Raw genomic sequence first — 24,127 nt, 5'->3', positions numbered from 1 at the left:
AGTTTACCAAATCTAGTAACTCTATAAATGTAAACCTACTTACAGATGAGAATTACTTAATCTGACTGCAAGTACTGCAGAGTGGTCTTACAAATTTGGGCCCTAATGTAAAAAACACATGCATGTTTAAAATTAGTCAGTAATCCCACTGAAGTAAAAAAGACTACTGATAAGTGAAAAATCATGGATGTGTGTAACAGGTTTAGGATTTGGGGGCCAAATTCTAGCAGGTTTTATGCACTGGAGCTGCTAGGTAACTCACAGTCAACATGGGGAGAACAGGATAGAAGTTGTCTATGCATATTCTGTCTGTCTCCATGCCCATGCAGACAACTTCATAGGATTATAGAAATGTTTGAGTAGAAGGGACTTCAAGGGATTATCTAGCCCATCCACTACACGATGAGGCATAATTAAGTACACATAGACCATCCCTACCAGATGTTTATCTAACCTGTTCTTAAAAACCACCAATGATGGGGATTCTATGACTTCCCTGAGTAGCCTGTTTCAGTGCTCAGGGCAAGTGCTTGGACCAACTTCTGTTGGTGAGAGAGACAAGGACTGGAGCTACACTGAGCTCTTATTCATGGCTGGGAAAGGTATAGTTATAGTTAGAAAGATTTTCCTAATATCTAACCTAAATCTCCTTTGGTGCAGATTAAGCCCATTACTTCTTATTCTATGCTTGGTGGACATGAAGAACAGTTGATCACCATCCTCTTCAAAACTACCTTTTACATATTTAAAAACTATTGCTATATCCCCACCCCCCCTACCTCTTTTGTCTTCTTTTTTCTAGACTAACATGCCCAATTCTTTCAACCTTTCCTTATGGGTCAGGTTTTCTAAACCTTTGATATCTGTTGTTGTCCTCTGGACAGTAACCAGTTTGTCCACATCTTTGTTGAAGCGTGGTGCTCAGAACTGGACACAGTACAGTACTCCAGCTGAGGCCGCACCACTGCTGAGCAGAGTGGATCAACTATCTCCCATGTTTTATATGTGAAACTTACTGATACATCCCAGAATGACATTTGCCTTTTTTGCAACAGCATCATGTTGTTGACTCATATTAAATTTATCCACTATCATCCCCATATCCTTTTCTGCATCCCCTTGCCAATTATTTCCATTTTTGTATTTGTGCATTTGATTTTTCCTTCCTAAGTGTACTACTTTGCACTTGTCTTTATTGAATTTAATCTTATTGATTTCAGATCAATTTAACAAATTATTCAAAACTATGGAATTCTGCTCCTGTCCTCCCAAATGCTTGTAACTCCTCCCAGCTTGATTTCATTTGCAAATTTTATGCATTCTATTTCATCACCCCAGTCATAAATGAAAAAACTGAATAGTAGAGGACCCAGGCTAGCCCCCTGCAGTACCCCTTGCTACATCCTTCCAGTTTAACAGTGAATTATTGTTGGACCCTCTGCAACAGAAACTGCAGAAAGGCATTCTAAGTCACAGCCTAGGGGCAAATGGTATGGTCACATGTTTATGAGCGTACCACTACCTGAGATACCTATGCAAAATGTCAATGCAGATTGCTGCTGGCCATAATACATACAAACATTTTAATAACTTTTGCACCATATAAGTGCAGCAAGTGGGTTTCATTTCTTTCCCTACCCTGATCAGAATCCAGCCCTCAGAATTTTACCCTTCAGTTGTTCCCTGGTAACTCAGAGCATGAAACAGAGCTAGTACTTACAACCCTACACATCTAAAAATCATTAGGCAAGCCCCTAAATATATTCAGATTGGCTTAAAAATCATGAGATTTTAAAGATAATACATTTGGCATTCTTTTTATATGCCTTCTGTTTTTTGAGCCCTTAGGATGCATATTTTCAAGATTCTTTCCACAACCATGAGGGCTAGGAAACTTATTTTCTTTTAAATGAAAACTGAGATTCTCATATAATCACCTGGCTCCAGGAAGTCGGGCTTTAAGAAAAACACCCCAACCCTGTAAGACTTGATTAAATCAAGAGTTGGCAACACAGCCTTTCTCTTGTCCACAGTCACACGTGGTGTTTTTTGCAGCGTAGCACTGGTGGTTTTGGGCACTCATGGCGGTGGTTGGCAAGGAGTAAGGGGCAGTCATAGGGTGACCAGATGTCCCAATTTTATAGGGACAGTCCCAATTTTTGGGTATTTTTCTGAAATAGGCTCCTAGTTCGCCCCACCTCCATCCCAATTTTTCACACTGGCTGTCTGGTCACCCTAGGCAGTCACAGCAGGCCAGTTGTGAGAGGTGGTTATGATGGTGATTGCCAGGGAACTAGGCATGGACACAGCAGCAGCTAGCAGGGGGTGAGTGAGGGGCAGCCATGGCAGTGGTCTGGGGGAGGCACAGAGGGCTGGCAGGGAGCAATGGGCAAGTGCAGCAGTGGTTGGCAGGAGGGGCAGTCGTGGCGGTTGGCAGTGGCCGAGGGGCAGTTACAGAGGCTGGAAGGGGGCAGTTATGGCGGTTGCCCGAGGGCGGCCCCGAGCGCTGGCAGGGGCGACGCTAAGCATGGGGGACGGCGGCCCCAGTGGCGCGGCTGAATGGGCAGGGAGCTGTGGGTGCTGTAAGGGGCAGGCCCTCTGCGGCTCTTTGGCTGGCGGAGGCCACACGCCCATTGCCCTGGCTCGCCCCGTATGCAAGGGCCCAGCCTCCAGCGAGGCGGCACGGGCTGCAGGCGGAGCGCGCGCGACGGCTCGTTCGGTGGCCTAGGGCCACAAGGCTAAGATGAGTCACGAGAGCGCCTCTTGTCATTCGCAGAACTCGCCCACTAGGGGGCGGGCCGTGGTATGCAAATGATCCGCTCCCATAGCGCCACGCCCCCCTCTCGTTCGCTCGGTCCTTCGGGTGGACGGTGGCCGGGAGGAGCTACTCGCTGCATTTTATTTCCCCCCTCGAAGCCGAGGTCGGGAAGTCGGATCGGAAACGGGAGCTGGGCTAGCGGCGATGTCCGTGAGCGGGGGCTGCACGGCCAGGAGTGCGCAGCCCCAGCGGGCCCGGCGTGGCCTCAGCCTGCCACCTCGTCGGGTAGCGCGGGACAGGGGCCGGGACTGAGCCGCCCTGGGCCCAGCAGGGAGAGCCGCCGCGGAGCCCAGAGGAGACGGGAGCTGCCGCGGGGCCGGGTCCGCCCGAGGATGGGCATCCTCTTCACCAGGATCTGGAGGCTGTTCAACCACCAGGGTGAGGGGCTCTCCGGGCCCTGGGGGAGGCGGGGCCCGGTCGAGGCGTCCCGGGGCTCCGCTGTGGCAGTGCCGGCTCCGCGCTCTGTTTACGTGTCACGCTCGCCGCCCGTACCCGGCGCAGGTGCTCCGTGGAACCCAGCGCGCCTGCGGCCTCATCGGTACACCGCCCGCGGTGGGAGCGGGGCAGGCTGGGCGGGGGGAGCCGGGCAGACCCGAGTCCAGGTTCCCTGTCGAAGTGCTGAGGCGTGCAGGGCTCAAGAGCGAGCAGCAGGCGCTCTCGTGTCTCCGCTGTGACTCAGAAGCGTTTGTGAGGAGCCGAGGGGGTCACTCCTCATACTGCAGCTGGAGCGAAAAGTGTCCGAAAGCAGCACTGGGTCGCTCCGTTTTTGGCTAAAATACACCACGTTCCTCTTCTGCTCAGATTAGATTCGATTGTTGTTGTTTTTCCCAAGGGGCAAGCACAGGTTCAAGAAATAAGCTGTATCATTAACTTCCTTTGTATCAAGCATGCTCTGTTTGTATAAGTAAACTTGTTTCTCTGCATCTCTACAGACTTTTGCCTTAATGAGTCTACAAAAGCTAGTTTGGTTTTTATGTTTCGGAAAAAATGCTCTGTGAAGATCACAGAGTACTTGAAGGCCAAGAGATGAATTATTTAAGTATGAACCAAATACAACTTAACGTTTCCTTCCCTCAGTAGATTAGCTTCAAGACAAATGTGACTACTCCTGCCATGTTACTCTTATACAATATTCTCTTTTTTCTAGTCCATGTAACAACTTAGTCCAATTGCTCTTGAGTTTTAACAGAAAAGTTGGCTAGTAATCTTTTACAAATGAACTCCACACATTACTTTTTATTTGCTGAACATTACTTAATAATTGTCCCTTACTAATGTGTTTAAAGCCAGAGACAAGAGTTGGCAGAAAAGAATAAAGGTATAGAAGTGATTTGTAGAAATTAGGCAGAGAAGTGAAGATGGAGAAAGCATACCGTACTCAAAACAGCACTCCTTTAAGGACAGATATGACATACTGCTTCATGAAAGTGCTACAGACATGAAGATGTTTCAGGAATTATGAAAAGGGTCCAAATCACAGTTTTTACCCTGGGTCAGGTAATAAATAAGTAGTGAGCATAACACACATCCTAGTTTGATAAATTTTTTTAATGAGACATGGTGGCACTTACCACAGTACACTGCTCAGATATGCATTCTGTGGTCACAATAAGGCACACTGCAAAATACTTTGGAAAACTTTTAGTTAACGTGTTTACGAGTTTTTCTGCTTCTCTGCTGTATTTATGGTGGTGGGGGGGTTTCAGGAGAAAAGGAAGTGACTAACCTGCACAAGGGAAAAAATAAAACTGACTAAGCAAACTGCTGTCAAATGCAAAAAGTGAATAAGTTGCTCTAAAAATGTACTACTTGTAGTTAAAATAATCTTAGGTTACTTGTAACCATAATAGATACGAACTCTGCAAAGAAAAGTAGGTTTGTGTCCCCATCCCGTCCCCCCGAGTTGAAAAGTGAGTAATTTGATGGTAGTTGAATTTTGCCTTATCAGGTGGTAATGAAGGGGTTTCCTATATAATTTTTTTTGCATTGTCTCATTTTTTTAACTAGATGTAACAAGTAGAATATCTGAATACCTTGTGTTCTACAGTAGTTTTCTGTTAATTAGCAGCCTTTTTCATGGCTTGTTTTATTTTTTAACCTTATATACAGTATTAAGCTATTTGCAATTTGTCTTTCAATTTGTGTTTTTAAAAAAAAAAAAGCTAGCTGGACTATGTAGGAAGCATTAATGACACCTGTAGCCATGATTAAGATGTAACTGGGATTCTGAGCAGCATTGGGTGGAGGGAAATAGCAGCTAGAAGGGTATCCCATAAATATTTTGCTCATCCCCAAATAATTTATAAAACTTATTTTTAACATCAATATTTTTAACATAGAATCATACCATACTGCTGAATATGCTCTATCGGGTCTTGTTGCTTAATGTATGTTTTATTAGTGACAGTCAGTAAGTCTTAATAGCTGTCATGAAAACTGCTTATTTTAGAGACAATATATTTTGTTCCTAATGCCACTTTTTCTTCTGAAAGATCTCTAGTATCACATAAAATGCATGTTAACTTTTCTGTAGGTAGAATTTGTAAGCTCCTTTAAAGTTGCTTTTCAAATGAATTTATACAACTTTATACACCATGCTGAATGGCTCCCGTAGTCAGAGCATTTTCCATTCAGCACAAAAACTTTTAAACCCCACTTTTTTGTCTTTAAAGTCTTGCAATATCCAGCTCCACTGCAGGTCTTCTGCTCCAAGTGATTTCCTAGCATCCAGTATGCTGGCGACATCACACCTGAAACAGAAGTGCCTACTTACAGGGGGTCAGGTAATCTGCCATTTTTACAATATTGTGCAGTTATGCCAAGTTGTTCAAACTTCAATTTATACCCTCTGAGCTATAAAACAGAACCACACAATATTGATTAAAAACAAAAAAGGACTTATGTGATCCCCTGTAATAGAACAAATGCAGCTGTAATGGGAGGAATTACTGCTGTGGTTGAGGTTTGGGTATACTTCAGTGGCTTGATTTTTAGCATGTCTGAAGACCACTTGGGCAAAAGAATACCCTTGCTTACATTGATGAGCCCTTACTCACATGTGCGTTCTCTTTGAAGTCAATAAAACTGAGTAAAGTTATGTATTTTAGCCAATGATGAGTAGCTACCAACAGTACTACTTCTTCAATTTACATTATGGTAAATAGGAAATAAGAAAAAAGAAAAAGGAGTACTTGTGGCACCTTAGAGACTAACCAGTTTATTTGAGCATGAGCTTTCGTGAGCTACAGCTCACTTCATCGGATGCATCCGATGAAGTGAGCTGTAGCTCACGAAAGCTCATGCTCAAATAAACTGGTTAGTCTCTAAGGTGCCACAAGTACTCCTTTTTCTTTTTTCTTTTTACGAATACAGACTAACACGGCTGTTACTCTGAAACCTAGGAAATAAGAGATGCTGAATGAATACAAATACTTGGTTGAGGTTGGCATTTGGTTTCAAAATGAATTTACTTATAAGAGGTGCTGAAAAAATGATCAAGGCCCAATTGTGCTGTGTGCTATACATGAACTATCTGTGTATACAACTTGCTTTGATGCTTTAAAAAAAAAAAAAAAAAATTTAAAACAAGCACCAGTGTGAACTGTTTGCTGAAAAGCGCTAAAGTGTTATTAGCTACAGTGGTAACTGTGACTTACCAATAAAATTTTTATTTCAGAGCACAAAGTAATCATTGTTGGTCTGGATAATGCAGGAAAAACAACCATCCTTTACCAGTTGTAAGTACATAGTATGAATTTGCTGTCAAAAATGTATTTTTGAAAAATCCACTCTGTAGCTTCCTCTGATTTTTCATTAACCCCCATTTAAGAGCAGCACACTGAGCATAGGTGGTGATCATTTCATACATAAAAGGGAAATCCTGTAGTCTGACTGGTTAGAAAGCATCTGATTCTGGCCCATCAGCAGGGTTTGGAGCTACGTATATTTAATGAACTGTGTCATAAATATCAATGCACCGTAACAAGCTATGGCTATTTGCTGGTCAGAATTCAGGATCTTAATGACATTTATAATATGTATACATTATGATGTCGGGGGGACTACCAGTATGCACAAAGTTACTGAGATTCATACATTTTGTGGAAGTGTTGTTACTATCTAGTGCGTAAAAGCCAGCCAGGAATGGGGTCCTGGGGTAAGATCCATTGTAGTAAAAGCTGTTTGTGTTGAATTGGTTGACAAAACCACCTCTAATCTTCATGTTACAGGTTTTTTTAATAGGGAGATGTGTATCTTTTCACAGTAAGCACTTCAGTATTTTGAAAACTCTTCTGACTCAATCCCAAGAACTGTTCATGGAGTGTTTAAAGGGCTATTGTCGTCTAGGTTACACCATAAGCTTATGTTTTGGATTTTGTTCAAAATAGATGTATTTATAACTCTTTTAATGTTGTTTTGTTTGAAACTCAAAGCCCATGCAGTATTTGCAACCTAAGCATACATTAGCACAATAAAAGCCAGAAAGTGAAACTAACTCAGTTATTATCAGTGTTCAGGCTGAAAAAAATGCAAAAAACCCCATACGTTATGAAAAGTAAAATCAATTTCCCTAAGTCTAAAAATGTTTGTAATTAGGAACACAAGTAAAGAGATTCTAAATAAATAAATTAATTAAATATATGACTTGAGTATGTTCTGTTTTAAATATGAAATTCAAGCAAAGGTGTCTTGCTCTGTCATTTTCATTATTCCCTTCTGTCTGTTGCTCTGTCTACTTCTAATCCTTCTGTTCTGACCCTGCCCTTATTTCATCTTCCTTACAAATGTATGTTATGATTAAATTACTTACTACATGCTCATATACCACTGGGCAGTGGGGATTCTTTCCCAGAATACTAGACTATCCCTGCCCCTCTCCACTCCTGCTGGATTCTGTTCAAATAATGTTCTAACAGTGTTTCAAGACTCAAATCTCTCTCCGTGCAACCAAAGAGTTAGAAGAAATTGGAAAACTTTAGACAGTCTTTTAATTTTTGTCAAGTGCACTGGTCAGTTTATGGCAATAGCAATCATAAGCAAGTTCTTGAAAATGCTTCATTTTTCTTGAAAATGTTTGTGTGGGCAGTACTGCAATACATTTCAATTACTTTGAATCCCTGTTTTAGATACTCATGAATACTACTTCTAATGTGTTACTTTGGTTGTCTTGGCAAAACAGCATTTTAAAATATCTTGGTTTTTCCTCAAAAGACAAAGCAGTTGATCTCCATTAAAAATCATTTCTCATACATTTTCTTTAACTTACCGTATATACTCGTTCATAAGCCGAATTTTTTTATTAAAAAAGGGAAGCATCAGAGAAGGGGGTCTGCTTATGAACGGGTATAGAGCGGCAGAAGTGGGACACAGCCCCTCCCCTCAACAGAGGGAGCAAGGAGAGGCAGCACAGCCAGCAGAGCCAGAAGGGAAGAGGCAGGGCCAGAGTCTCTCCGCTTCTGGCCATGCTGCTCTTCCCCAGCCTCCAAAGCAGGCTGCAGCTGTGCTGCTCGGCCCCGCCCCCCAGAGCAGGCTGTGGCCGCGCTGCCCAGCCTGCTGGAGCACGCTGTGGCCGTGCCACCCGGCCGAGCTTGCTGGAACATGCTGCGGCCGCGCTGCCCAGTCTTGCCTGCCGGAGCAGCTCCAGCCAGGCCAGAGACATCCTCCCCAGCTATGGTGGGAAGGGATGGGATGGGGAGAGTGTGGGGGTCCCGGGCTAAGTGTGGGGTCATATGGAGGGTGGTCATAGGGGTTATGCCCCTGACCCCCAGCTTCTCCCTCTTCCCCCCCCCCCCCCAATGTTCCCCACCAGCTGCTGTCCCGGCCAGTCAGGGTAAGCAGGTGGCGTGCTGGGACACTTTGTTTACTTAAGTTTACCTCTATGCCTGCGGACGCTCGAATTAAACAAACCATCTTGGCCCACCAGTGGCTTATCCTGATGGCCCAGGAGCCAAAATTTGCTGACCCCTGAATTATAGGGTCAACTTATGAATGGGTCATAAAAAATTTCCATTTTTACTCCTCCATCTTGTGGGGGTTGGCTTATAAACGATCTGGCTTATGGTAGAGTATATACGGTAAGTGGTTTTTGGCTTATGGTGGCAGGTTTAGGCAAACGGAAGAGGAGAACTGATATAGTATATTGGGATGGGGTTGTCTTGTTTTTTTTATTATTTATTATTATTTTTCATCAGTCTTATAAATCAAGTGGTTAACAACATTCCTTTTATTTCAGAGTTGGAAAAGAATAATCATTCTCTCCCAGACTGAGCTACATTGTGCCAAGTTTCATTGGGGGAGGGGGGAAACTTGACTTTTTTTCTACCCACCCTTAAGCAGTAAAAGCCTTTAAAACAGAGTCAAAAAGAAGTGCTCTCTCAGGGCTTGTCTGCACTACCGCGCGGGGTCAATCTAAGATACGCAACTTCAGCTATGTGAAGAGCGTAGCTGAAGTCGATGTACTTAGATCTACTTACCGCGGTGTCTTCACTGCGGTCAGTTGACAGCTGACGCTCTCCCGTTGACTCTGCTTGCGCTTATCATTCTGGTAGAGTACCGGAGTCGACGGGAGAGCGCTCAGCGGTCGATTTATCTTGTCTATACTTGACAGGATAAATTGACCCCCGCTGGATTGATTGCTGCCCGCCGGTCCAACGGGTAATGTAGACAAGCCCTCAGTTTTATAGTTTGTTCACTGAGTGAACAAGAGTAAATCATTCATCTGCTCGCTCTTTTCTTCACCTTTCTGTTGTGTCAAGGAATGCCTACCACCATTCTGCAGATGAGCCTTCCAATCTGAGACAACTGTCCATTTTAGTTTTTAAAAATGGGCCAATTTTGTGGTCTAGTATGTGTGATAGTGCATCTCCGAATACAGTTGACTTTTGTCAACATTGCGTATGCAGTTTTTGATCATTCATTCTTTTCCTTTTGCAGTTCTATGAATGAAGTGGTGCATACTTCTCCTACGATAGGCAGCAATGTAGAAGAGATAGTGGTTAATAACACACGTTTTCTAATGTGGGATATTGGAGGGCAAGAGTCTCTTCGATCTTCATGGAATACTTATTATACAAACACAGAGGTAAGAGTTTATTCCCTGTTGGAAGATATGTTCTTATAAGGAATTAAAATAACATCTTAATGAATAATCCAAGAGAGAGTTTGGTTAACTAAAGTTTATATCTTACTCCATTTCAGATATTACTGTAGCACTTTGTAGGCATTCTGGATGCTTGTATTTCAATTTGTATGTTCTCTCCTTAGCATGCTGTTTCAGTTCACACCTATATATCACGTAAGCTACATAACAAAACAGTATAATGTAAAAGAACCAGAAACTAACCATCAAAACAAGTAAGAACTTTTCCAAGTAAGGTACCCTTTTTAAAAATGAGAATAATCACGTGAAAATTCCCCTTACGCTTTTCACAGACAACCTGAATAAGGCACAAAACCCACACTGAACTCTTTCAACATATACATCACCAATATTCATGTATCTTTAAGAAAAGTACTTCAATGGTGATATCAGCAACTCTATGTAGTTAAATTGGAACCTTTGCTGTATTATCAAGATGCTTTCCTTCAGTGCTAAATGTTCTATACTCTGCACCTGTACTAAGTAATGAAGAAACTTTACCTTCTGAAAAATGATTTAATCATCATAAACACTGTAGCTGTTTGGCCATTCTCAAAAGACTCAGATGTGCGTGTAACTCTAGATTTCCTGTCTTCCAACTGCATGCTTTTACTTGACGTGGGGGTTGCGGAGCGTATGTGTGTTACCCTAGCACTGGCTACCCACTTTCCCCTTGAAAATAATTGCTAGTCATTTCATTGCAAAATAGCAGGGCAGGTAGGGGAAGGAATTTTGTGAGTTAGTGTGTTGCTCTTTTTGTAAGAGTATATCATATTCCAGTCAATGGGAATTGGGTGCCTCTGTACCACTGAAAATCTACCCCTAAAATTGTAGTTGATTCAGGATGAAATCTTGACCTCAGTGAAGTCAGTGGGACCAGTATTTCACCCTAAATGCTTGCAGAAACTTAAGAAACAATTGTTCAGTTAAAATGGGTAAAAGTGAAATCCAAAGTCATGATAACAGAGCAGGCTTCCTGAATTGTAGAAATAAGCAACTTAAAAGAGGACTTAAATAAAATAATCAGGAATTTTGCATGCCAAATTTATTTGTCTACCAACTTAAACATAAATTACAAATATTTTAATACTAGAATTATCAACAAACCACTGATTTCTGAGCAGAACTGTAATATGCATATGAGTAGGGCCCTACCAAATTCACGGTCCATTTTGGTCAATTTCACAGTTCTAGGATTTTAAAAATAGCAAATTTCATGATTTCAGCTGTTTAAATCTGAAATTTCACAGTGTTGTAATTGGTAGGGGTCCTGACCGAAAAAGGAATTGTGGGGGGGTTGCAAGGTTATTGTATGGGGGTTGTGGTATTGCTACCCTTACTTCTGCGCTGTTGCAGATGGCAGCGCTGCCTTCAGAGCTGGGCACCTGAACAGCGGAGGCTGCTCACCATGAGGAGCCAGCAGCAGCATAGAAGTAAGGATGGCATGGTGTGGATGGGCCCTTTGTCAGCAGCCGTCACTCTCCGGCCACCCAACTCTGAAGGCAGCAGCGCAGAAGTAAGGATGGCATGGTATGGTATTGCTACCCTTACTTCTGCGCTGCTGCTGGCAGGGCTCCGCTTTCAGAGCTGGACACCTGGCCAACAGCTGCTGCTCTCCAGCCACCCAGCTCTGAAGGCAGTGTATAAGTAAGGGTGGCAATACTGAAACCTCCCTAAAATAACCTTGACCTCTTGCAACTCCCCTTTGGGTCAGGACCCCCAATTTGAGGAACTCTGGTCTCCCCCCAGAAATCTCTATAGTATAGGGTAAAAGCACACAAAAGACCAGATTTCATGGTCCATGATGTTTTTCATGGCCGTGAATTTGGTAGGGCCCTACGTATGAGGGAGGAAGTTAACACTTTGCTTATGACCCAGGGTGCACATCTATTAAACATGATTTAAGAGTATGCACACTATATATTTGTTTACTGATCCTTTTTTACCCTTTAAAGTTTGTCATCGTTGTTGTGGACAGCACAGACAGAGAGCGAATTTCTGTAACTAAAGAAGAACTTTATAAAATGTTAGCACATGAGGTGAGTAGTGGTTTTTTTTATGTTTTTGGTGAACATTTACAACTCTCTTTCTCACAAATAAATAGCATGTGAATGTATTATTTACCTTACACGCTTGGTTATTTGTAAATATATTTACAAAAAATGAGTCTGACTCTTCTCTTTTCTCTCTCGTTTTCCTACTACAACATAACTTAAAAAAAAAACTTTTTATTAAGGCAAAGTTACAATGAAACATTAACATGCCACATCATACATTGCTTTTTCAGGATAAGGTTAATATTCAAAAAATCTGGCTAAAGTTTGTGGCATGCTGGTTGGGAAGCCCTCCTCTTCTGAATATGCTAAAAAGGGTGCTGAGATTTCAAAATACCTATCCTCTTTTTAGCCATTCTCTTGTGTACATACTTGTAAAGGAAAAAACTCTCTTAACAAGGACAGTCCATATTTTACTGTACCACAATTCCATAGGAGAAGTCATATTTTTCCAATAATGTGCAATATTAATTCTTCCTGCTAACAATAACAAAGAAGTTAATTTGTCATTCTGTTTGAAATGTGTATCCTCTGCCAGAGCATTAAGGTTCTCTAGGAAGCTGATATTTTGCATAGATGAATCTCTGTAATGATGTCCTCCCAAAACTGTCTTAATTCTTGGACACAACCACCACATGTGCAAGTATGTTCCCCTTTTCCTGCAACCCCTCTAACAGAGCACCTCCCTACTAACAAAGATATGATGGCATCTGACTCCAGTTAAGATCCATCCATATTGTATAACAGTTTTCTTTTAACTACACAAAATGAAGATTTATATCCTCTTTCCCATATAGAGACCCACTCTTCCAGATCAATTTCTTTGTTCAAATCCTGCTTTGGACCAACGTCTTAAATTCCTGACACCAACGCCCTTTTCCTTAGCTACTTTCTTTAATAATCAAGACTTTATCCCTTGGAAATATAAGTGATTATTCGTTGTGGGTAAGAGCTGAGATTACTCAGATTGAGACAGCTGTTCGTGGGTCCTGACTTGAAATCCTACCAAGAAATATGTAATAATGTAAATAGTATAAAGATCCTGTGTTTTCAGTTTTTATAAGTCAAACATTTTATTGTGAAATCTGGATACAGGATGGCTTAGCTAGACCTTTAACTACATTTGAGGAATTGTCCCAGGAGCAAGCTGGAACAGAAGGTTTTAATTTCTGAGATATGTACAGGTTTGATTGGAAAAGATCTTGATAAGAAAACATAACTCTTTTTAAGAACTGCACAATGTTGTGATCTTAAATTAGTGATGCTCTTCTATACAGTAAAGTAAATTCAAGAAAGTGATCTGTCTATAGTGTCTGACAGAATTCTGAATGCCTGACTTGGAAAGCACATAACTGTTAGTTGGATGACTAAACCTGCTGTCTGGAGGTAGATGAAGAGCAGGGTGGAGGGTAGCCCAAAGTCCAAGAGCAGCACTTATATGAACCCATCCATGGCTGCTGGGAAGTACTAGGGTGCTGTCTCCAGACCTTGATTAGGGGTTCCATCTTTTATATATATCTCGCTAGCAGAGATCAGTGTTCTGGCTGTTCTGTCACTCCACAGGCTCTTGGCTGCTGCAAGGAGGTGAGGGTACAGAAACAGGAAAAGGTTTCCATTACTCTGTTCCTTCCTCATTCCCTCCCACCTCTTTTTGAATGGGGTCAGAGTTGTTTTCCTTGTTGAATAACTGAAGCTTCTTTCTGTGCAACAAATAGCTCTTAGTCTTGTAGTTTTACTTAACAAAATATAACCAAAAGCAAGCTGAGACTTAAACCTGTAGAGGTCTTCTGTGAACTGAAACAAAAAAATTGAGAACATCTGATTCTTTCTAGAAATGTTGGGAATATTTTGAGTATTAAAATGGAGTTAAAAAAATAAAATTGACCAGAAAACATTAAAACAACTTACAAGGCTGTGGGGAAATATTGAAGCCCTAGAAAGATAATTAAATAATTCATATGTGATAATTGACTAAACGAGAACACAGTATATATCTCTCTCTCTCTCTAGTGAAACCACAGAAGAAAGCTTTGATAAGGGAGATGAATGAGACCAATATAGTATTTCTGAGTGAAAATACCACAAATGATTCAGATGCCTCTTGCAAACCAGCCTTTTCGTTTTAGGTAGCAGAAAATACTCATGTTGGAGGGAAGGGAAGATCCCCAATATAAATGAGAAACGCTTTTACAAGGAGGATGTTGTAGTTAATATTGTAGTTAGTATATCAATTGTATGACACTGGGTATTTAAGAGACTTGCATTTGTTTCATTAGTCATTTTGTTGAACTTTTTTTTGGTAGGAAAATAATGATTAGCACTTAGGGTAATAATTTACAGATGCCAGTCATAATGCACCTTGTCCACGGGCCCTGGAGTGAACTATTGATCCACTGTGGATCCATAACAGATTTTAAAGGTGGAAAAAACTCTGTAAACAAAATGACAAATGTTTCCACTGCCAGTCAGAAACTGTTAGACTAGCAGTTACTCTCAGACTTTGTAAATTTCAGTTATACTTAGAAACACTGGCAATATGTTTTCATTCTGGACTTTGAAACCTTTCAGAATTCTAAAAGCAGAATGTGTGTTGGCACTTAAGTGAAAGATGCATGCACAAATGTTTTCAAGATCATAAAGACACTTCCAAATCAGAAACCTAATTTGACTTTGAAAATCTCTGAAATCATAATAGAAAAATAATTAAGCCTCTAAACATTTTTCTCTGTCTTTTCCTCTGTAGGACTTAAAGAAAGCAGGTTTGCTTATTTTTGCTAACAAACAAGATGTTAAAGAGTGCATGACGATAGCTGAAATATCCCAGTTTCTGAAACTAACTTCAGTTAAAGATCACCAGTGGCATATCCAAGCATGCTGTGCTCTAACTGGCGAGGGGTAAGAGTTCTTCTTGGGAATACTTTCTGAATAATTTTGGTACCTGTATCTTGGTATACATAGGCTGTTATTTGACATACATCCCCTAGCACACTTCTGCATTCTGGGACCGGAATCTCAAGGCAACACTGAAAATCATTGAAAATGATATCCTTTTAAACATGAATTCTTCTTAGGGCCCTGCATTAAATTCAGCAACATATAGCACATTCAAGAAAAATAAAGACCTGCCCCAGAGATCTAGTAGCACTGGGAAATGACTGTTGTGTACTGTGAAGAGATACTATTCATTACGTGTATGGGTTGTTTCGCTTTTTAAAAGGCGAAACTCACCTCACTAGTCTTTGTTAAAGCACACAGCAGTGGCAGTTATGTGGCCAGTTACAATGAAAAGCAGATATGTCTGTTACAGAGAACACATGCTTGCTTATGTGAACCAGGGAGTTAAGAAACCTTTTATCTATTTTTCTGGTATTTGTCACTGAAGTAAGCAAAATAAAATGGAGAGAGACCAAGGTGACTTGAAGACACATTTTAATGCCAAGTCTCCAAAGTGACACTAGTTATTTATTTTAAAATAAATTCAAAAAGAGCATTTCAAATCTGACACTGTCAATTGAGTGCACTCATATTCGAGATTATTTGGGAGAATTTTAGTGGTATCCTGAATGGTAATGAAATGTAGAGCCTTTCTCCTCTAGGTTGTAGAGCTTGTCTAGCTCAGATAGAATTTAAGTTGGCTCAGTAATCTAGTTTCTTGTTAACAGATGTTAACATCATATAAACCACAACCTAACTGATACTCTTGGAAGTCAGCAGAGCAGTGATGGTTCAGAGGGTACAGAGACTGACCTGACCCTAGATGTGGTCACATCAGGTCAGTGTGGTGACATATTTAGGCTTGGCAGAATTTGATTTTTACTTTATCATTTTGAGGGATAATATCAATGTTTATTTTTAAGATTTCTTCCCCATTTCTATCAATTTTTAAGAGTTCACAGTTGCAGTGAATTATGGTGTGTGTGGGGGGGGGGGGGGAGGTCAGGCAGTAATTTATTTAATGGCAGTTGATGCTGAGATTCAAAAAGTTTTAAAGCTGTATAACCATTAAAACACAAATCACCAATAGCACATCTCAAAATATACAAAGAAAATATCCTTAAATCAAACTCTAAGTTCAAGTAGCATTTTTCTTTGTATATCTGTCAATTTTTATTGTTGTTGATGATATTTTTCATTGGTTTGTGTATGTATGGTGAAATCAACGTTCGCCAACGTTTACCAATTTAAAAATCTAATCCTTCCAAGCCTAGTCATACTGTTAAGGGGTTGTTTACAGTTTTACTTTTATTGTTGTGTAGATTGAACCTGTTAAGGTTGCAGGACTTTCACAAGCACATGCTGTCCGAGTTCTGACTAAAGTTACCATGACAGAATATTTGTAGGTAGTTTTTTTTTTTTATGCAAAAATACATATTTTAATTCTTTTATTTACAGATTGTGCCAAGGACTTGAATGGATGATGTCAAGACTTAAAATCAGATGATTTTTAATGACCTCTTTGCACCGATATTGCATACAAAAATGCTGTACCTATGGGTACCTTGGTTAACTGTACCTATGGTAACCTGCAAAAATAGTGGGTTAGATGTATTTATATTTCAACTTTATTTTCTACACACACACATATTAAGGCCACCTCTTTGAAAACAGATGAAGATGAAGGTTCTAGTTTGTTTTCCCCATTCGTTGCCTCTGAAGATAGGTTTAAAAACTGTTGTTGACATTCTTCTCAAGATAAAGCCACTCAGGACTGTGTGTGGTGAGTATGAAGTGAGGGGAAAGAATTTTTAACTTTACATTTTATATTCCAATATAACCTTCCTAGTTGAAGATGTTGGCCTCGTTATTCCAGTAAATTAGCAAGCAAATCAGTGGCATAAATATTGACTTTCCAGTATTTTAAAAACTTGTTGAAATGTGCTACAGATACAAAAATATTTTCCTCTATGTGTACTGTACATATTTGTGTATATTTATACCTCAAGTATAGGTTAACTGAAATCTGTTCCAAGAAAAAGTGAATAACACTGAATCTCAGTGTACTGAGACTAGTACTAATGTTGAGATTGTTGACATGTCACAGTTGCTTTTCCTTTGTTCTCTGTACTGCTCTAACCTTCACCAAATAATTGGTGCACCATTTCTTTATAAAGTGAAATCTCTTAAGACTTTTGGTTTTTATGTTTCTCATATATATACTCTGCAATTAAGAATGATCACAAAAAAGGATAGTGTGTCTGAATGTGGATTTTATACTTTGTTCAGTATTGGCAACTAACTGTAAAACTTTGGTAAAAGGTAAAGAATCCAAAAAGTTAGCATTCTCACTTTGTTGGATAAGACCGTTCCAAAATATGCCTGTGTTCTGCTCTGCTTTATGTTTTATGCTCAACATCATGTTAAGTATTTATGATAGATTCCTATCTTGGGGGTAAATCTTCACTATTAATAAAGGGAAAATGTGTCTTAGTTTTCCTTATGCAAAGAAGTGACCAAAAAAGTGTGCTTTAATGTTCTCACCAGAAATCTTACGGAACAGTCTATTTTGTATTAATATGTCTTCAGAGAAAAAGGATACTGACTGGTGGTGATCCAAAATTGCTGAAGTAACTATTTGTATCTGTGTATAAGAGACTGACGTGGGGGAGAAGAGAGGATACACTATTCTACCGTAACTGATGCTTGATTCTGCTCCTATAGAAGTCCATGTGAAAACTCAGAATTAAATGATGCATGTAAATGATGCTTCAGCATCACAGTGCTGAGGCCCCAACTGAATGGTCATGATTCATAGGGGATATGCAAAGAACTATGGGAATCATGACTATCCTGTCCTTCCTGTATTGGTAAATGGGAGGCGTGTGGGGATCCTAATATGGAAATAGTTGAGAACCATGGGTGAAAAAGATTTTAGTTCTTCATGAGACTAACACTTGGGTGGTGTGAAATGTTGTTGGTATCATGAAATGTGTGCATAATCATAATCACAGATTTTCTGTCTTATTCTGTACATGTGTATATTTAAGTAATAATGTAAAACTGACAAAAAAAAGTTTAAGGACAAGACCATTTTAAACCTGGTTTAATTTTTAAGGCAGTTATGAACTCATCTTTAGAAGGTGAGGTTGTGAAACACATCCAGTTTCCATTTAATTTAGTTTATTTTATTTGTGTACTGCATTGTATTGGTTAAAATGTTGACATAGTATTCATGGGGACAATAATGAAGACCACTTCAAAAGTGTGTATTTAACAGCTGAGTTGTCCCAAGTATGAAATGTAACTTTCTGATGTAGTCATGAAATCTCTTTTGCTAATTGGCTGATAGAGATTCTGCGATGTCCATTTTTTAAATTCATACATGCATTTATTTACATAAAAGACATGCACAGAGATCAGTGTTAGTAACTAACTGGTGTATTGCATAATGTGTAAATGTTTTTGCATTGTTGTTTTTTCTTTAAGACTGTTTTATCTGGAGGTATTTTCAAGAAACAAAATTTGCATCCTTTGAACACAGAAATGAATAATTTTAGCTTTCCTACTCTAAAGAAAAATGCTGGACTTAACTACACTCATAATCATCTTAGAGTACCATGACTACTTTTTTTTTCTAGATTTTCTTTCATGCTTGAAGTGCTGTATTCTTTTGTCGCTGTTGCTTTTAAATTTTAAAGTTTTTTTTAATAAGATAAAAATCACTCTTATTAACGGAATATGAAATGCAAAACAGTATTCGTGTACAATTTTTAAAAATATTTTCCTGGAATTTGCTGTTCTTGCCCTGTTCAAGTTTTTATGGCTTAAAATGTTTGCCTAATAAGTAGCATGGCTGAAGGGAATCTATAAATATTTTTCTAAAAGCATGACTTTTATATCACAAACAGGGTTTGGAGACCTTCTAATGCATGTGAACTATCTTCCCTCTTCCAGGTGACAGGGAAACTATCCATTTCTATCTCAATGCGTTAGCCAAATATCCATGTGATTTATTATTTGTGTTGAAGTAGTGGCAAGAGGTTCCCATCAGGGGTCAATATCTTATTGCATGCACAGGGCACAGCATTCACACTCAATAAATTGTTCCAGGCCCAAAGTATTTATAATCTAACCAACCACATACAATCTGATGGGCTTTGAGCAGCAGTGGAGCCTTAACTAAGGGTAAACTAGGTAATCCATCCACTTCTTTCTGCTACCTTCAATGTTGCACATGTGTGGTTTCGGTTTAATCTTACTTTTAAAACTAATGGTGATCCCATTTAAACAGAAAAGAGAAAGTGGGGTTGCCTTTCTCCTATAGCCAGGACCTGTGTTGTTTAATACGTATGGGACTTCACCAGCGTTGTATGTTTGGAGAATTGTTGATTTATAAACTGGTAATCAAGAGGGGATATGTATGACACTGATATGAATCTTGTGTGTGGTGTTCGTTCTTATCAGCTGATTAATTTTACTTATCTCTTGCTTATGATATTTCATTGCACCTTTTAGAATGTGGAATTTTTTTTTTCAGGGGAAAACTAGCTAATCTTGAAGATATAAGCAGGTAGTATTGGTTAGTACTTTAGAGTACAGGACCAGGGATAGGAGATTTGGGTTTTGATCCTGGTGACTTTGGGTGATTCATTAATCTTTCTTTTGTCTCTGTTCCCGTATCTGTAAAATGGGGATAGCAGTTACCATACCTGCCTCACCGAGAAGGTTGTGAGGCTTCATTAAAGTTTGCCAGGTGCTCAGATATAAGGCACTATACAAAGTAGAGTTTTTGCACCCAGATACTTTTCTGCCAAGGCCATCATTGTAATATGTAATTAGATTCTGTGTCTGTCTGAAGGTGTTTTAAGAGAATTTATGCATTTCTTCCAAATTATTGTAATGTGAACTTTTTACACAGAATATGTAGGCATCTGTATGCAGTTCATGCTTGTTGGTTTTATCCCACTGCAGACCCTTCTTTGATGTACATCTTAATATGTAGCTCCTTGTTATGCATGGAGATATGTTAATTATAAACTTAATTCAGATATGTTAAGGCTTAATTCTGTACATAGAAGAAATTCTCTTTGCATATAAGCTGTTCCCTAATTTCATTAACTCTCTAAAACCACTCCAAGTCTGAACAGTTAAATTAAATAGTAAATCACAGAACTTCATTTGTGCTGCTTTTGGTAATGGTTTGGAGTTCCATCTTCTCCCTATTGTTCTTGCCTTTTGTACAAATTTCTTTTATATAAGCTCCCAGTTGAATTGTAGAGTCCTATTCTGCCTTCATTCAATATATAACTCCCACTGAGATCAATTCCAACTGAGGGTAGTATATGGTCTTTGGTACACAGCTTGGGAATGTGATTTTTTTTTTTTTCAGTTTCTTATGTTTTTAAGTTCATGTATACCTCAAAATGACCTTAGTATTGAAAGGTTTGCATTTGAGTTGTGAATATCCATCCTGGAAAACTGAAAGATACACTTGATTGAATAATTTGTGATATGGTCTAATTGCCACTAGTATCTTGAAAAATACATAACTGCATTCGATTAACCCTTTAAAAAAAAGTTACTAGGAGACTTGACATCTAGCTTCATAATTTTCATTGTACTGCAGGGAGACATGGTAGCTAAATTCCTATGCATGCTGAAAAAATATTCCTAATTGTGCATGCCTGCTGGATGTATTTGATAAACACCTACCACAATCTGTGAAGCCCAAAACTTTGTTATATACATGCATCTAGCTCTGTGAACACAAGTGGTGTTGTCCCTCCCTCCCTCCCTCCCTCCCGATTTAACCTATAGTTACTTGATGACTAATTTTTTTTTTTTTTACACAATATTCAGAACCTTCTATACCCATACATTCCAAACATTTCAGTTTCCCACAATTGTCAGTTACTGTGTAGATGTAAAGCTTATCTTGTGGGAGGGAGGGTAACTTAATCTCTTAACAGATCAGCTCCAGAGAACGGAAACTGGGTTCCAATAACGTTAAAGTATATGACTTAAACCCAGAAAGCAAGGAAATTATGGTAAGAGAAGACTCAGGCCCTGCAAGTGTTCCTTCATATAAAAGCATTTAAGTGGAATTTTTTTAATTGGCTACATAAAAAAACCTGGCATTAATTTTGCTACTGTAAAACCAATTGTATGTCTGGAAAGCAGTTTTTGAGAGAATCCATTCAAATGAATGTAATATCCAGCCTTTAATTAGTGCATCATTCAATGTTATAAGTTAAGTATGGTATGGTACTGCATAAAGACAGGAACTAATGAGAGACTGAGGATATTCTCTGCATATTGTAATGAGATGTACAATATTGCAAAGGTGACTTGTATATCCTAATTATTGAGGTGAGAAAATGCATTTAATGTACAGATCTGAAAAAAATGGTTGCAACAAAAATCATTAGAAAAGAATTGTGTCCTTGCCTTATTGGGGTTTACCAGTTGATTTATTTTTATTAACCTATCGAATGTACAGAATGTTCTTATATGCATGCAAGTGCTATTTTTTTATTTGAAGAAAGTTTAACAGTGCCATCTAAGTGGCTCTTGGGTTTGGTTGTACATTATAAGACAACTTTTTGTGCATATACACAGGTTTTTTGAGTGTCTTTGGCTATTTTAAATTTGAAGATATAATTTGTACTGAATTAACTTGAAAAGGCTGTTTCACTCAATAGACTGTACATTATTTTTCTAAGCCAGCGGTTCATGTTGCTCTTGTTGAAACGCTTCCTGAACAAATCTCCTGAGGAAGTAGAGCGGTTGGAAGAGAAGGCGAAGGAGAGGATTATTCTCCTACAAAGGAGTTCACAGATGGAAAAAGTGGGAGAACCACTGCTTGAACTGTTTTATGGTCAATAAATTTTAAGACACTGTGTATGATAGGTTAATAACTATCTGAGCCATTTTAAACTCTAGACTGTTTTGTTTTTTTAAAATGCCTTTAAAAGTGTTTAAACATGTATTTGTTGTTTACTACCTAAATTGTCTTCAAAATTCTGTCTAAATTGACAGAAATAATGTGTGCAGACCTTGTTACAAATTGGAAGTTTGGGGAATACATATATACTTAAACTAATGAACCTTTTTTGCTTTGTGCTCATTTTTTAAAAATTGCAGTTAATTCAGTCTCCTTTAGCTAAGATTCTGTTTTCCTTTTTGTATCAGATGCTTCCTAGGTAGTTGAAATGATGAAGACAGCCAGTTTGGAGGTGGGCAGACTTTGCTATACCTCCTGTATGCCATGTCTGGACCTCAGAGTAATTATACTAGTTTTGGCCATATGGCATTCATGTGTTCTGCACTCCCCCTTGACTCGGCTGTTTCTGGAATACCTACTTGCATTATTGTTCCCCTAACTCCACAGTGGAGCTAAGTGAGTGGAGTTATCTTGTTGCTTTCTCTACATTTTACCTAAAACTAAGCTACATTTATTTCTCCCGTTTAGCCCAATTTCTTCTTTTTAGTACAATTAGGTACTAAGGGCAAAATTTTAAATCTGTAGGAATTGCATTGGCAAAGAAGTACAGTACTACACGAACACTTTCTAACCGAATTGTTAATGGTGATTTGAAAAACATGTACAGCTACATAAGTTGGTCCAGCTTGTGTCTAATATCCTGGGATCAACATGGTTACAACTACACTTCAGTGTTTAGCTTTGTCCTGTTAAATTATGGTCAGTCAATGGGAGAGATGCTGACGTTTAAAAAGCGGTGGACTGGGCTGGAGCTCACTTTCAACAATATCATTTCAACAAAATAAAAAATGAAATGTATGTGGTCTCATTTTACAAATAAGAAAACTGCATTGTTGGTAACTATCCTACTCTTAGTGTGTGGAGTTTCTCATGCTTTGGAAAATATTCAGTTCAGTATAATGTATGGAAAGAACTAAAAAATTTAGTCTCTCTATGGGCTGTGAATTGCTTTTGGTTTTCTGAAGGTTTCATAAATACTGTATTATGAAAATGATCAACTATTAATTGTGCGAATCAAATAATAGTAAAAGTTGCCGAGGTTGCAAGTGGACTACACTATAACAGTATGTTATATTAAAGTGCAGCTGACCAACTATGAGGGTCACTTTTTGCATCAAGTTGTACAAAGTACTGTAGAACCTATACTAGAGGAAATATGAAGGGATTTTTGGAGATATAAAAGATTCCAAGTTCTGCTTAACTGATAATGGCAAACCTTTACAAAAAACCTTATTTTTACACAGTAGATTCATAGATATTTAGGTCAGAAGGGACCATTATGATCATCTAGTCTGACCTCCTGCACAACGCAGGCCACAGAATTTCACCCACCACTCCTGCGAAAAACCTCTCACCTATGTCTGAGCTATTGAAGTCTTCAAATCGTGGTTTAAAGACTTCAAGGAGCAGAGAATCCTCCAGCAAGTGACCCGTGCCCCATGCTACAGAGGAAGGCGAAAAACCTCCAGGGCCTCTTCGAATCTGCCCTGGAGGAAAATTCCTTCCCGACCCCAAATATGGCGATCAGCTAAACCCTGAGCATTTGGGCAAGATTCACCAGCCAGATACTACAGAAAACTCTTTCCTGGGTAACTCCGATCCCACCCCGTCTAGTATCCCATCGCAGGCCATTGGGCCTATTTACCATGAATATTTAATTACCAAAACGATGTTATCCCATCATACCATCTCCTCCATAAACTTATCAAGTTTAATCTTAAAGCCAGATAGATCTTTTGCCCCCACTGCTTCCCTTGGAAGGCTATTCCAAAACTTCACTCCACTCCTCTGATGATTAGAAACCTTTGTCTAATTTCAAGTAGCGTTTTCTATTGTGGTATTTTTTGAGTGTCTAAGTCTTAAGTGTGTTTGTCATTTCTAAAGGCTTAAAGCTTCTTTAACTTTGAATTTGTTTCATTCATAGCAGGTGTTGCATAGGTATACTACATATGCATATGAAATAGACTAACTCATAATTGTTTTGCTACTTCCTTTAAACATGTCAATACATTGTAACTTTAATGCTTGTGTTCTACCTCCTGTACCCATTTCGTGTAGCTCACACATTTTTAATATTCATGAAGAAATCTCTTCCTACAGTTCAATTTTACTGCACATACAATTCAGTTATGAATTCAGTTATGAATTTTTTTTCACCATCTTCTTTGTACAGCTTT

General features: G+C 39.2%; 1 protein-coding gene across 2 annotated transcripts; it reads left to right on the top strand.

Annotated features, from left to right (window-relative positions):
- Nucleotides 1-2,825: 2,825 nt before the first annotated feature.
- On the top strand, nucleotides 2,826-22,043 carry ARL5A (ARF like GTPase 5A). Of its 2 annotated transcripts, XR_012641419.1 has the most exons (7): nucleotides 2,826-3,196; nucleotides 6,495-6,555; nucleotides 9,752-9,899; nucleotides 11,912-11,995; nucleotides 14,754-14,905; nucleotides 16,403-16,727; nucleotides 21,670-22,043. XR_012641419.1 is itself a non-coding variant. In XM_074967338.1 (6 exons), the coding sequence occupies exons 1-6, from the start codon at nucleotides 3,151-3,153 to the stop codon at nucleotides 16,449-16,451; spliced, it is 540 nt and encodes a 179-aa protein (XP_074823439.1). In that variant the 5' UTR covers nucleotides 2,826-3,150; the 3' UTR covers nucleotides 16,452-18,510. The 2 variants fall into 2 exon arrangements, 1 of the variants encoding a protein (XP_074823439.1); XM_074967338.1 differs by lacking the exon at nucleotides 21,670-22,043 and having other exon boundaries at nucleotides 16,403-18,510.
- The last annotated feature ends 2,084 nt before the right edge of the window (nucleotides 22,044-24,127 follow it).

The sequence above is a fragment of the Natator depressus genome, chromosome 11, assembly GCF_965152275.1.
Source record: "Natator depressus isolate rNatDep1 chromosome 11, rNatDep2.hap1, whole genome shotgun sequence".
In the NCBI taxonomy this organism is placed as follows: Eukaryota; Metazoa; Chordata; order Testudines; family Cheloniidae; genus Natator; species Natator depressus.
Note: the sequence above shows the minus strand (reverse complement) of the source record. Positions and strands in the feature narration are given on the sequence as shown.

Bases quoted from the DNA above. Each gene is read 5' to 3' on its own strand.
- ARL5A (XM_074967338.1), top strand. From the start codon at position 3,151: ATGGGCATCCTCTTCACCAGGATCTGGAGGCTGTTCAACCACCAGG. The intron at 6,556-9,751 runs GTAAGTACATAG...TTCCTTTTGCAG, and splicing joins ACAACCATCCTTTACCAGTT to TTCTATGAATGAAGTGGTGC. The intron at 9,900-11,911 runs GTAAGAGTTTAT...TACCCTTTAAAG, and splicing joins CTTATTATACAAACACAGAG to TTTGTCATCGTTGTTGTGGA.